The sequence below is a fragment of the Choloepus didactylus genome, chromosome 22, assembly GCF_015220235.1.
Source record: "Choloepus didactylus isolate mChoDid1 chromosome 22, mChoDid1.pri, whole genome shotgun sequence".
Classification (NCBI taxonomy): Eukaryota; Metazoa; Chordata; class Mammalia; order Pilosa; family Megalonychidae; genus Choloepus; species Choloepus didactylus.
In genome coordinates, this window is record NC_051328.1 from 42,449,492 (window position 1) to 42,463,173 (window position 13,682).

General features: G+C 60.2%; 1 protein-coding gene across 1 annotated transcript in view; it reads left to right on the plus strand.

The window, feature by feature from the left end:
- The first annotated feature begins 1,317 nt into the window (after positions 1–1,317).
- JPH3 (junctophilin 3) overlaps positions 1,318–13,682 on the plus strand; it is a 77,722-nt gene continuing 65,357 nt past the window's right edge. The window contains 1 exon segment of the mRNA XM_037816425.1: positions 1,318–1,744. Within this exon segment, the coding sequence (XP_037672353.1) occupies positions 1,363–1,744 (382 nt within the window). The 5' untranslated portion in view covers positions 1,318–1,362.

Below are 13,682 nucleotides of genomic sequence, written 5' to 3' on the forward strand. Positions count from 1 at the left end.
CTCCAGTTAGCCGGGACCCTGGCCCTGGCGGCCTCCCCGTCCGCAGTCCACTGCCCTCCTCGGGTTTACCATGCAGAGTCGGGAGAGCTGGGAATGCGGGCTTCTGCCTGCGGACTGATGGCCCAGGAAATGCATTTCAAACTCGTCCCAGGATGCTTCCACGGAGCAATCACGCGCCACCTCTTGGGGGTGGGGGTGCAGACAGGCCTAGCCCCGGTGGCCTCCTACTTTGCTCCCCTGAAGTGCGGCCGCTCCGGGGTGGGGCTCCCTGTGGTGCGGCCGGACCTTCTGCGCCCCGCTTAATTTTCAGAAGTGTGTGTGGGTGTGTGTGTGGGGGGGGTATTCGCCGAATCAATGTTTTCCGAGGCGAGCCGGCCTCCCCCCGCCAAGTTGGACCCAAACTGCCCCGAAGGAAAAAGGAGGGAATTATCCGCCTGGGAAAAACCACCTGTGGTTTGGAGCCTCCTGGGGCGAGGCGGGGGGAGGGCGGGAAATATTCGGGGCGTCCTGGCGCGGAGGCGGGGGCTCCCCGGCGCGCCCCGGGTGCGCGGCACCTTCCCGTGGCGCAGCTCCTGTCCCTTTAAATCCGAGACCTGGAAATGGGGGGCTGGGGCGCCCTGGCTGCGCCCCTATTTCCAGGCCGGCTGGAGCCGCGGGTGGGCGCCCCGGGGGCGGGGGAGGCGGGCGCGGGGGCGCGCGGGCGGGGGCGCGGGCGGGGACGCGGGCGGGGGCGCGCGCCGCCCCGAGAGCGCGAGCCTGCCCGGTGCGCCCGCCGCCGCCGCCGCCGCCCTCGCCGCCCGGGCCCCGCCGCATTGCTGCTGCCGCCGCCGCCGCCGCCCCGCGGGCCCCGAGATGGTGCGGCCGCCCGCGCCGCCGCCGCCGCCCTGCGGGCCCCGCCGCCGCCCTCGGCCGCCCGCAGCGCGGCAGCCGCAGGTGGGGGGCTGCGGCCCGGGCCTGAGGCGCCCCGCGGGGCTGCCCCGCGCCCCCGCGCCCCCGGCCGCCGCGCCCGCCCGCTCCCAGGGCCCCGGCGCCGCGGCTCTGCCCCCCCGGCGCCCGCCCGCCCCGCGCGCCGCCTCCGCCCCCGCCCCTCCGGTCCCGGCTCCAGCGGGAGCGCGAGACGCTGGCCCGGCCCCGCGGCGCAGCTCGGGCAGGCACGGGCGCCCCGATCCGCTCCGACGCCCCCGAAGCCGGCGCCGCCGCCGCCCGCCGCCCCGCACCCGCCGGCCGCCGGCCCCGCGTCCCCCTCCCTCCCCGGGAGACCCGGCCGCAGCCCACCCGCCCGGCGGCCCGCGTGCGGGGCGCCTGGCTTTTTTTTTTTTTTTCCCCCCACCGTTTGCGGGATTTGCAAACCGAGTTACATGCATGTCCAGTGGGGGTAGGTTTAATTTTGACGATGGAGGCTCCTACTGCGGAGGCTGGGAGGACGGCAAGGCGCACGGCCATGGCATCTGCACCGGCCCCAAGGGTCAAGGCGAATACACCGGCTCGTGGAGCCACGGCTTCGAGGTGCTCGGCGTCTACACCTGGCCCAGCGGCAACACGTACCAGGGCACCTGGGCGCAGGGCAAGCGCCACGGCATCGGCTTGGAGAGCAAGGGGAAGTGGGTGTACAAGGGCGAGTGGACGCACGGATTTAAGGGGCGCTACGGGGTGCGGGAGTGCACGGGCAACGGGGCCAAATATGAAGGCACCTGGAGCAACGGGCTGCAGGACGGCTACGGGACCGAGACGTACTCGGATGGAGGTAGGTGGGCCGCTGGTGGGCGCGCGGGGGGCTCGGCCACAGCCGTCTCCCTCCTCTCTGGTTCCTGCTGTTTATCTCTGGGGAAGTTGAGCTGCTCCCTCCAGCTGGGCCTTGGGCACAGGGGGGCATTTCCTGGGGTTCCTTGGAAGGCCGCCCCTGACCCCGGCCACAGGTTGCCCCACTGCTTGGTGGGGGATGGTGCCCCTGTGCCAGCCAAAGGGTGGCAGGGGGTCTTCCCGGAGCAGAGCTGGCGGGGCCTGGGGAGCTGCCGAGCCCTGCCGAGCTCCGGGGCCTCGGTGCCAGCAGGCCAGAGGCTGCTGGGAAGGCCAAGCTGGGCCAGTGGCTGTGTCCAGGGCCCCCCAAGGGCAGAGTGGATGTGGGAGCAGCCCCCTCCCCTTGTTGGCAGAGCCCCCTTGGTGCTGGTTTGTGAGTCAGGTGCCAGCCTGGCTTGTGTGTTTTCACGCAGTGCCCGAGAGCCTCCCTTAGAACTGATCAATGCAAGCCAATGGACAGGGAGCCACCCGGAGCGCTGAGGGTGGGGGATGCCAACATAAACCAAAACAAGGAGGTGAACTTCTGGGTGGTTGATGCAGGCTCATGCTCGGAAGTGGGCTCCTGGGGTGGGGGCTTGGGGGGCATCTGTTTAGCCAGAGCCCCTAATCTTAGGTTTAAGTGGCTGAATCATTTTCACCAGTGGTTTCGGGAAGCATTCTGTGCCTCCTTTCTAAGATGCCACCACATTTGGGACAGAGCCCAGGGGCTGCAAGCCAATGAGCTGCTGGACTGTCGCTGCCATTAGGTGATTTCTGTGCTGGGAACCGTGGTCGGGTTTGCAGCCGCCCCGTGACCTGGACACCCAGACGTCCACCCCTAGGGACAGCCGAGGCGCACGGAGCGTTTATGGCTCCTGGAAGCCAGACCTGAAGCGAGCTGGCTTTGGAGAGGCCCCCGCCCCGCCCCACCCCCATCCCTGGAGCTGATCCTCAAAAGGGGCTCTCTTGCCTCCCCTTTGGCAGCTCGGCTCTTTTTTAGGCATGGATGCCTGGGAAGGAAACGAGACGCTGCAATTTGTGTATGTACGTGTGGCCCCCTCCTCCGGCTGCCTTCCTCCGAGTCTCGGGAAGAAATCTCCAAACACCTGCTCCTGGCCGCCTTTGGGAGTGACGGAGGGCTGGAGAGTAATTATTATTTTGGCTTATGCAACCGAAAGGCAGGGTTCATTCTTGCCCAAAGAGGAGGCGGAGGCTGGGGCAGTTAATTATATAATGCTCCTGCCTGTCAAGGCCCGGTCGGCCCCAGGCGGCCTTTTCTGAGCTGTTGTTGTTTTCCTAGAGCAGGTTGGGGAGCTTCCCTGACCCTGGGGTGTGGAGGACGGGGCTGGAGCAGACGGCCCTCCCTGGGTTCTGGGCTGTGGGCCTGTGTGTGCATGTGTGTGCGTGTGCGCGCGTGCGGGCGTAGCGAGGCCTGGGGAGCAGATGTGGTTGCCTACAGAGGGCGGTGAGCAGCTTGGCGCGCCCAGCTGGGCTGTTTGTCAGCCCGGGGGCAGTTGCGTCCCCAGGGCTCCGGCCTGGCTGCTCTGTGGAGCCATCTTTCCAGAGGTGTTCCCAGCTCTGCCTGCACCAGGAGAGCTCTGCCCAGCCCTCTGCGGGCTTTCCTCACCTGGGAGCACCTCACCTGGGCCACCCTCATCTGGGAGCATCTCACCTGGGCCACCCTCACCTGGGAGGTCCGTGAAACTTCCCGGGACGTTTAACATGAGGCTGACACCCCAACCTGCCCCTCTCCCGGATGTTTCTGGTGGCCTGCAGAATTCTTGCTTTCGTTCAGCAAATATTGACAGATCACTTACTTCGTGCCGGTGCCCTGGGCTTTGGGCAAGCAGTGGTGAACAAGACAGAGAGAAGTCTGTGCCCTCACGGAGCTTACCTTCTAGTGGAGGTGGGTGGGGGTGATTGTTAGTCAGGTGATTGAGATTCCTATTCTTAATCAAGAAGGAAGGCTCTGATTCTTGGCCGGCCAGTTTAGGTCTGAAATGTCGGTCTGAGAAGTGTTTCTTCGGTGGGTTTGCTTCCTTGGGCTCTCTGCCCTCCATCTTTCCCTCTTTAAAGGCCCCCCACTCCCCCCCACACCAGCCCCTTGTGCGATGGTGGGTCAGGAGTTGTGCCCATTTTACAGGCGAGGTCACTGAGACCCAGGAGCCCCCGGCCCATGGCAGCAGAGCTAGGGTTTGACCCCAAATCGGCCTGGGGCCGAGTCCACTTTCCTCCTCATCACAGGCCCGAAAAGAGCCCAGATTGTCCAGCTTTCCCGTAGGGAACTGAGGCTGGCCTGCAGCCGTGGGGCCCAGCTCAAGCCGTGCCATTTCAGTGGGCAGCGTGGCAGGACAGGAAATCAAATGGCCCCCGGCCTGTGATGATCAGGCCCAGGGATCCGGGGCCGCTTTGCTGGAACACGCCCCCACCGCTCACTTGGAAGAAGGCGACTGAGAGCTGCGGTCCCAGCAGTCCTTCGGGCGGGCAGAGACATACTGGGGTGTCATAATCTGCCAGAACGCAGGTGAATAGTGGCGCCTCGAGCAGGCAGCTGGTGTTGGGGACGGATGGTGCACTGGAGTGGGCAGGCAGAGCTCCGTGGGTCCCTGGTTCTGACTCCAATCTGACTTTTCCTCTGCACGATAGATGGGAAAATCGGGCAGGCATCAGCAAAGCTTCCGAACTTGAGCCCGGCTCCCAGTCTGACTCGGAGAAACAGTGTATCTCACGAATAACGTACCCACAGCAAGTGTACTCGACGTTTAGCAGGAATTGGTGTGGAATCCATGTCAACTGGGGACACTTCTGCCAACTTCTCCCCCAGGTTCACCCTCACCCGGGCAGGTGTGGCTCAGTGATGAGAGCTCAGTGGCTTCCACGGTCTTGGGGTGACACTGCCGAGATGATGAGGCCGGGGGACGTGGGGTGGCAGGAGCATACGCTTTGGAGGTGACCAGCTGGGCCTGAGTCCAGCTCTACCACTGCCCCTGTCTGCGACGGTCGGCGGGTTACTTCACTTCTCTGAGCTCCTGTTTCCTTACCTGTACTTGGGGCTGATGATACCACAAAATGGGTTAGTGTATCTTGCTGTTTCTGTTAGTACAGTTCACATACAACAAATTTCACTTCCAGTGATCATTACTGTAACCAGTAATCCCAATTGGTAATGGTGATAATGAAAATGGTGACAAGTGGCAACATTACGCTCTGGGCCAGGCCTGCAGTGAGTGGTTCCGTGAATCCCAGCACTTGGTTCTTACAGCTCTGTAGGGTTAACTTTACCCTCATTCCCACTTCACACCTTAGGAAGTGGAGGCTCAGAGAGGTGGGACGAGCTGTTGGATGAGCTCTGGGTGGGAGCAGATTCGTGCTCAGGACAGGATTCCAGAGCGTCTCTCTGTTACGTCTCTGTCTAAACTGCCTCGTGGAAAAATACCTCCCTGCTTCTTCCTCTCCTTCCACCCCCATTCTTTGGGGTAAAGCAGCCCAGGGTTGTAGCCAGACGCACCCCGGAGCACACACCCACTGCACACTGCCCACCCCTGCTCTATGTGCCCTCTCTCCCACCCTCAGGACCCCTGCACACTGCCCCGTGGGCAACCAGAGCCCCTCAGACCAAAGGTTACCCCCTCCAAATAAACCCACCTACACCCTGAAAGATGTGAGTCATCTCACACACCCGGCATCTCCCCCTCATACACAGATTCCATCCCCGGCCCAGATCGCTCAGCCCACACGATCACACACACCCACAGGCAAAGTTCAGATCCTCCCCAGGTGCCTGCGCACATGCGCAAAAGACACCTGTCACCCGGAGAGATTTTCTATCCCAGTCCCCAAAACACAGCCACGTGCATCCTCCCAGCTCTGTCCACCCGTTCCCTGATCTCCACGCACTGGGCTCTCAGAGGAGCCCTTCTCCCGAGAAGCCTGGTCATCTGTGGAAACGGAAGCAGGTTCGGATTGTAGACACGACATTATGCTTTGTTTCCATCATAAATACATGTGTAAACTGTTAGTGCCCCTTTTAAGGGCAAAAAAAACCCATCAGAACAAAGTGAACTACCATTGGGCGCGTTTTTGTTGCTTGACTGTGAAGACGTCAAATAGTAGTGTCTTTTTTTATCCAAATACCCAGGTTAGGAGGGGCCAGTCCGTCACCTCAGACGTTACACGGGTAGAAACTCATTTCAGGAGCAAAAAGACGCGAGTGCTCAGCCATTGGAAATAAAGCAGCTCCCTCAGCCACTTGTGGGGAGAAAGGCTCCATAAGGTGAAAGGAGCCCAGAAAAAGCAAATAACTAGTTCTTTGTTGCCAATTATAGCTGAATAAAGAGTGTTACTGAAAAGCGTCCCCTCACCCCAAACGCATTCCTCCATCTACTTGATGTGCTTTATATCAGGAAACCAGCACAGGCTGGTGAGAAAGGAAGGCCAGCGTTCTCCCAGGATAACTGGTCCCTGGGTGGTTAGCGAGCAGGCCTGGCTGATAGTGACGATTAATGCAGGGAACCCCAGGAAAGAGCTGGAGGCCCCTCCTTTTCTGAGAGAAAGGAAGAGAGAGGAAGACTCCAAAAGCAATGGTGATCATGGCAGTAGAGCAAGGGCCAGGGGGCTCTGCCAAGGTCCCTTGAGGCTTTTTCTTCCTCAGTTTCCCCCAGGCCTCCACAGCTCTGCATATAACTGGCCATCAGCTAAGCGGGTGATTTTGTGAGCAGACCAGGCTACAGATAACACTTCTCATGTCCTTAAATGATAAAATGTGAGTCCTGGCAGCAGGAGTGCAGCTGTTTAAGTTTTCCGCCACGGTCCGTTCCTCTTTGTCTCTGCTGTCCCCAGTTTGTGGTTGGGTGGCTTGTGGAGGCCACGTGGGGGGAGGGGCGCAGGGCTTGGGGAGGGGGGTGCTGGCCTTGCGGCCGACGGGTCTGTGGAGGTGGCACAGGGTGGGCTCGGGTCGGCCCCTGGCCCCCTTTTGGGAGAGGGGGCTCCTCTGGCTGCAGAAGTCGGCGCTCTGCATCTTCAGCACCTTGGAGAGCGCCGCCCACCGTACCTTGGAGAGCGCCGCCCACCGTGGCCGGCTCTGCTCCAGCGCCCTCGTGGCACCTGCTTCTAGCCAAACCACATCTCCTGGCGGGGGACCGCCTGGCCAGGAACCCCCAGCACCGGAATATCCCATGTTTGTCCATTCCCGCTCTGTCCCTGCCATTGTTAAAGTTACTTTTGGTCCTTTCACCCCAATATCGCTGCTCCTTTCCAAAAGAGACGAGTGCCTTCCGGGTGCCAAGCCACCTCCCGGGGAGCTGAGAGCCGGAGAGCGTCTCCCAGCCAGTGGGGGCTTCGGTGGGGTTGGGGGGCTTGAGAGAGGTGGGCGGAAGCGTCTCTCGGGTCTCAGGTTTGTTTCCGCCTCGGGTTACGTGTGTTCAGTTCCCATGGTGTGTGACGGGGTTGTAAGTGCACACCCAAGGCAAGCAGAGGAGTGATTACTGTCTGTAGCAGCCAAAGGAAGAGGGTTTTGTTCTAATCACCTAGACCTGTCCTGCCTGGTGCCACGGCCACTGGCCACGCGTGACTGCTTAAATTTAAATTAATAAAAATTAAATATAATTAAAAATTCGGTTCCTCAGTCACACCAGGCATTTTAGGTGCTCAGTAGCCACATGTGACTAGAAGCTACCTCACTGGACAGTGAAGATATAGGATGTTTTCATCCTCACAGGCGTTCTCTTGGACATGCTGGTCTAGAATGTAAGTTTAGGGTCAGAAGTGTTGGTCATTGCTGCCTGTCTAGGGGCTAAAATAGTGCTGGCAGATGGTGGTCACTCAGTTAATAACTGTGGAATGAATGGACAGTGCAATACGTAGAGTGGTATTTGTTAATTTTGTTCACCACCTATCATTTCACGTGTCCGTTTCCTTGCAAGAACTTGGAACTGGACAAGACAGTTAAAGGGAATCTTTTCCCTAAGACCCTCCTGTCAAAAGGTCAACTACACTTTAAAATTCTCTTTAAAGCATCACCATTATGATTTCCTCATCAGCTGTGTTTTGTTGTTGGCTTCATTGTTGCTTGTAAGAGACTCTGCCGAAGTTTTCCGTGAGTGGGACGAGTAGTATAGAATAAAGTGAGTAGTAGTCGTGTTCTGGGAGCTCGTGATCGTGGCCGGGAGGCGCCTGGGGAGCAGGGTTTGGGGAGCAGCCTGCCTTGCAGGGTGCTGCAGAGCCCAGCTAGGGCCCTCCGCTCCAACCAGTTCTCCCTCTACTGCCGCCTTGGTTCGTTCCACCATTCAGGAGGCATTTATTGAGCTTCTACTATGTTCAAAGCCCAAAGACCCGTAAACTGGGACCCAACTTCAGTGACTCAACCATGAATATTTACCAAGCCCTCACTGTGCGTACGCAGGGCACGTAGTGTGGGGTAATAGCGGGAAAACAGTCACAGATGAAAAAGAAAATACTAGACATAAAATGACATAACTTTACCCAAAACACTCTGCAGCCTGGAGAGGGCCACAGAACTAAAATATGTGAAATAATTAGGGGTTTCTTGCGCCAGACCCTGGGGATGCCAGTTGGAACACCACGAGTGAGAGTTCTGAGAAGGGAAGGGAGAGCTCCGGGGGGCGGCATGGCAGAGCTGGGTCTGGGGGTGTCAGCAGAGGGGCTGTTCCCCCGGGACCCGAGCTCCCTTGACTTGGTTTTCTGGCCACTGTGATGGGATCACAGCACTTCTCTCCTTTCTTCTTGTGACATCGTCTTCCTTCCCAGGAATGTCGCAGGTGTTGGATGGAACCCAGAGAGAGTTCCGTGGTGGGAGAGCTCTCCCAAGCATCGAGGGTCGGTGTCTCTGCTGCTGGTGGAGCTTAAGGGTTGGCAGGACGTTGAGCTGTCACTGTCTGTTATTCTTGGCCACTGTGTCCCAAACTTGAGTGTGTATCAAAATTGCTTGGGGGGGCAGGGTTAAAACTCAGATTTTTGCCCCCTGCCCTCACTGGTTCAGGCGCCACACTTGGAGAACCATGCCCTGGGCTCGTCCCTCTTTACTCTGGCTGCACCTTAGAGTCACCAAGTATGGTCCCCAAACAGGCATCCCTGGGAGACTGTTGGAAATGCCGGCCCTCAGGCCCACCCCAGACCTCCAGAATCAGAAGCCGCCAGGTCCAGACACCCGGTGGCTCACATTACGTTCAAGGGGAGGAATGCTGGAGCACACGCCTTTCAGCTCCTGGGGTGATTTGGGGAGGTTTTAAAAACACTGATCCTGACTGAGTGGGTTTGGGGTGCAGCCTGGGCTTTGGGATTTTAAAAAAATCTCTCTGAGTGATTCTGCTGTGTAACTGAGGTTGAGAACATTGCCCCAGAGCTGGGGTCCAGAGCCGCCACTGCACGTTGGGGTCACTTGGAGGGCCCAAAACCTCGAGCGTCGGGGCCCCATCCCTCCCTCTCAGTCCAGAATTGAGCACGGCAGAGGAAGCCTCATTGGAAACGGCCGCTCCTGGCAGACTTTCTCCCCTGTGGGTCAAGCAGCTAGTGCCTCGTTTATAGAAAACGAAATAGGGTGGGACATTTCGAAGCACGGTGCCCCTGTCCAGCAGGGAAGAGAACTGACGTGTGAAACGTTTGTTTCAGTTACACACGCATGTGTGACAATAGCGGTCAGCCACCCAGCCTCCCAGCACCCGGTGGGCGAGGGTATGAGGTGTGTTTCTTCCTAGGAGCTGGGAGGAAAAACTCTGGAGAACGCTGTGTCTGGAATGGGGGACGTGCCTGTGTGTGTTTCCTCTTGCTGCTGGTACAAACTCCCACAGACTCGGTGGCTTAAAGCAGCTGGCATTCATCCTCTCACAGCCCTGGGGCCGGACGTCCGAGGGGCTCCTGGGCGCTCCGAGGAGAGGGTCCCAGGCCTGTCTCCTGGCCCCGGGCCCTCCGTGGGGTCCACGGCTTGTGGCTGCATCGCTGCGCTCTCCGCCTTCACCTGCCCTTCTCCAGGCGTCTCTCGGCCTTTCCCTCCTCTCCTGAGGACGCTGGTTATTGGATTTGGGGCCCACCCTGAGTCCAGGATGATCTCTCTAGAGCCTTAACTTGGTGACGTCTCGGAGACCTTTTCGGCTGATGAGGGTGCGTGCGTGGTACTAGGGTGTGGACACGCCTTTCTGGGGGAGCCACCTTGTCCCACTGCAGTGTCTGAGTGACTTCCGTTTGAAAGTGTCCCAAGCCCGTGTGTGACAACCCACACCTGAGCGCCGGGACCTGCCCTTGCGGGAAGGACGGGCAGGTTTTCTGAGCGTCTGCCCTGATCCGAGCGCTGTGCTCAGCCATTTGGGGCTCCGGGCCGCTTCCTTTAAAGACGAGGACAGCCAGGCTCCCGGGGTTGGGGTTCTCTAGGCCCCCTGGCTGGCGGGCAGCAGGGCTGGGCTGGCTCCAGAACCATCTCCAGTGCCCCAACGATAACATTTCCCAATGGAACAATCATCTTGGCCACCCCTGGCTTTACAGATGGGGAAACTGAGGCGCAGACGGGAGGGGATTTGCCTGCGGCCTCACAGTGAAGCTGAGGCAGGAAGGGATAAAACCATGGTATCTGGGGGCCTGGCCTTTGGGGGGGGCCTCTGCCCAGCAATTCACGAACTTGTGGGGGTATCCTGCACCCCTCAAAGTGTGGCAGAGCTGTGCACCATCGCCAAGGAAAGATGCAAGGCTCTGCATGCACACCATGTTTAGAGAGCACTTCTGGGGGTCCGCAGACACCCTGAAACTCACATCTGTGTTCCCCCAATAAAGAAACCCTCCGTCTCTGTGGGTGCCGAAATGCTGAAACTTGTCAGGATCTGTTGTCAGTTAGCACAGTGAGTTGGACGGTCCGGTGGGTGAGAAGTGAAGGCAGGGAGCAGGAGGGGCCGTTGCTCTCTCCTAGACCCCCCACCAGGAGGACCCCCTCTGCTCTCCAGGGGCCCCAGTGCCCCCATTTCTCCAGGAGGACTCACAAGCCCCCTTCCAGGGAACATTCTGGACTCAGAGCTCCTCTCTGGCTCTGCCCCTCTCCTGGCTGCAGCCCCATGCCCCCCAGTGTCCGGCATGGCCTGGAGCCCCTGTGCTGGGTCCCATTTGGTCCCCCCGTGAAGGGGCGTTGCACCCCATTTTATGAAAGGGGAACTGTGGCTTAGAGAGGCAGCAGCACTCAGAAATGCCAAGACGCTGTGCACATTGGAATCGGCTAGAGTCGGAATGCAGATTCCGGGGTGCTGGCCTGGACCCCCTGACCTGGGTGTTCGGAGGAGAGCCTGGACTCGGCAGTAGGGTCCCACACCCCGGCCCCCCGACACCCGCCGTCCCAAGGGCCACCTCTGAGGAGCACCAGCCTCCCGTCTGCTTCCTGCTACCCCGATTTGTTCCCTGCTCGGGTACCGACGAGGCACTGGGAGGAAACGAGGCCTTTCCGAGTGAGGGTGTGCCCACGTGGAGAGACTCGGAAGGCTCTTCCGTGGGGAGGGGTCTCGAGGGGTGAGGGAGGACCAGGTGCGGCCCACCTTGTGGGCAAGTTTCCTCCACCTCCGTGGCTTCCTCGTGGGTGGTGGCTCTTGGGGCCGTGGAAGCAACGCCCAGGGGCCACGACCTGGGGTCTCGCTGCCCGCCAGGGGCGTCAGGACAGCTCTCGTGCACCGTCCGTTCTGGTGGCCCTGCCCGCTGTTCGGCTGCCTGTCGGTGAGCCCGAAGGTTTGGCAGCTCACGGGTCGCTCGGGGAGATAGTTTTGTGCTAGAAAAAAATCAGTGGATGCTTCCGGTGAGAAGGGCGTGGAGTGACTGGTGGGTGGGCCGGGGGCAAGGCCCCTCCCTCAGCGTCCCGGCCCTCCGTCAGCGTGCAGGCCCCTGTGGTCGCTCACGGCCCTGGCGCTCTCCTCCCCTTAGAAGCTCCGTGAGGGTAGAGGCTGAGTCTGTCAGGGTCGCCCTGGGGTCCCACCCCGGCGTGTGGGTGGAAGTGGGGGCCTGACTGACCTGAGGATGGGAGGGGTCAAGTGGAGCGTGCGAGGAAAAGCATTGCAGGGGGGAACGGTGTGCGCAGAAGCTCAGAGGCCGAGAGGAGCCCGGCATGTTCCGAGAACCCGAGGAAGGCCTGTGCAGCCGGAGCCGACCACGGGGTCCAATCCCGGAGAGCTGACAGGCCTGGGAGAGGCTGTGCCTTCCCCCCCAACCAAGGAGGGTCAGGGAATGATTTTGAGCAGGTCGGCAGCATGGGCGGAGTGTGTTTTTAATTAAACTTTTTACTTTGAGGTGATTGTGGACTGGCATGCCATCGTAGGAAGTAACACAGAGTTCCTCGATGCTTCACCCGGCTCCCCCCATGGAAACATGTCCCACCTAGGACGCAGACGGGGATACAGTGAGGCCACGGAACGTTCCGGCACCGGGAGGGTCCCACCCGTGGCCCCTTTGTAGCCACGCCCCACCCCCGTAACCACTGACAACCACTCACCTGTTCTTCGTTTCTGGGTTTTGTCATTTCAAGAACGTTATATAAGTGGAGTTGCACCGACTGAATTTGGGGGACGGCTTCACGCAGCACCAGTCCCCGGAGAGTCACCCCGGCTGCCCCGCGTGTCGCGTTGCTCCTTTGCTGGGTGCCAGCACGTAGCATGGCAGGCTGCTCACCTGCTGCAGGACACCTGGGTGTTTCCAGTTCAGGGCTATTCTGCCTGGAGCTGCAGCGAGCCTCTGTGCAGAGGTTTTCGTGTGCGTGTGTGCCCATGCACGCCCATGCACGCCCACGCACGCCCACACATGCCCACGCACGCCGTTTCTCTGGGCTGAGTGAGCAGGAGGACAGGCCTGGGTGCGTCTGGTGGTTGGATGGGTGCTGCGTGGAGAAGGAAGTGGGGGGCAGAGCGCAAGCTGGTGGCGCAGCTGGCCAGGGGCGAGGACACGGGGTGGTGGGAGGTGAGCTGGACCCTACAGAGTCTGGGGTGGGCTGAGTGGGGGGAGGGGTGCAGGAGTCGGGGGTGGGGACCCTGGGGGGCATGTGGGCAGTGGGGCCTGCATGTGCCTGCAGTACCCTCTGTGTGGAAGCGGCTTGGCAAGTGGGCAGAGAGCATACTTGGTGTGGGGGGAGGCCTCCAGGAGCCCCAGGCCCAGAAGACGGAGGAGGAGGGCAGGAGGGGCCGGGAGGCAGCTCAGGGGGCTGGGCTGGCAGGATGGAAGCTGCCAACCGGGGCCAGCCCTGCGGTGCACGCCCTCTGGGTCCCCTCACTGTCCCGAGGGGTCTGTCTGCACAGCCTGGGACCCGTTTTACAGGCCGGGGACCTCGGTGGGGGAGGGAGTGCCTCGCCCAGAGCAGCGTAGAAGATTCTGGACCGGCTCACACACGGTCATGGGGCGGCTCAGCCCCAGCTGCCCTCCTGGGGCTCCCCCGGGGTTGCGTGCGGAGTGTTTGGGGGTCTTGTGGCATCTGTGCTGGGGACACGGAGACGCCCGGCGGGCACCAGCTCCGCTTACCTGTGTGTTGGCGCTCTGCCCCGTGCTGCACCTGGGGTTGGAAGTCGGGCTGGGAGCACGGCCGCCACCTCTGAGCAGGACAGATGGCAGCATGCTGAGCCGTAGTTCACCCAGCACACAGTTCACCTGTTGACAGTGTACAATTCCATGTTTGTTTTTTCTCAGTGGTTTTTATTATATTCACAGGGTTGTGCGGCATTCCCCACCAGGTAATTTTAGAACAAATGAGAAGAAACAGCTCAAGCAGGCGCTCGCCCCTGCCCCAGCCCCGGGCAATCCGTGGCCTCTTTTTTTTTTTTTTTTAAATTCAGTTTTATTGAGATATATTCACATACCATACAGTCATCCATGGTGTACAATCAAACGTTCGTAGTACTATCATACAGTTATGCATTCATCACCCCAATCTATTTTTTGAACAT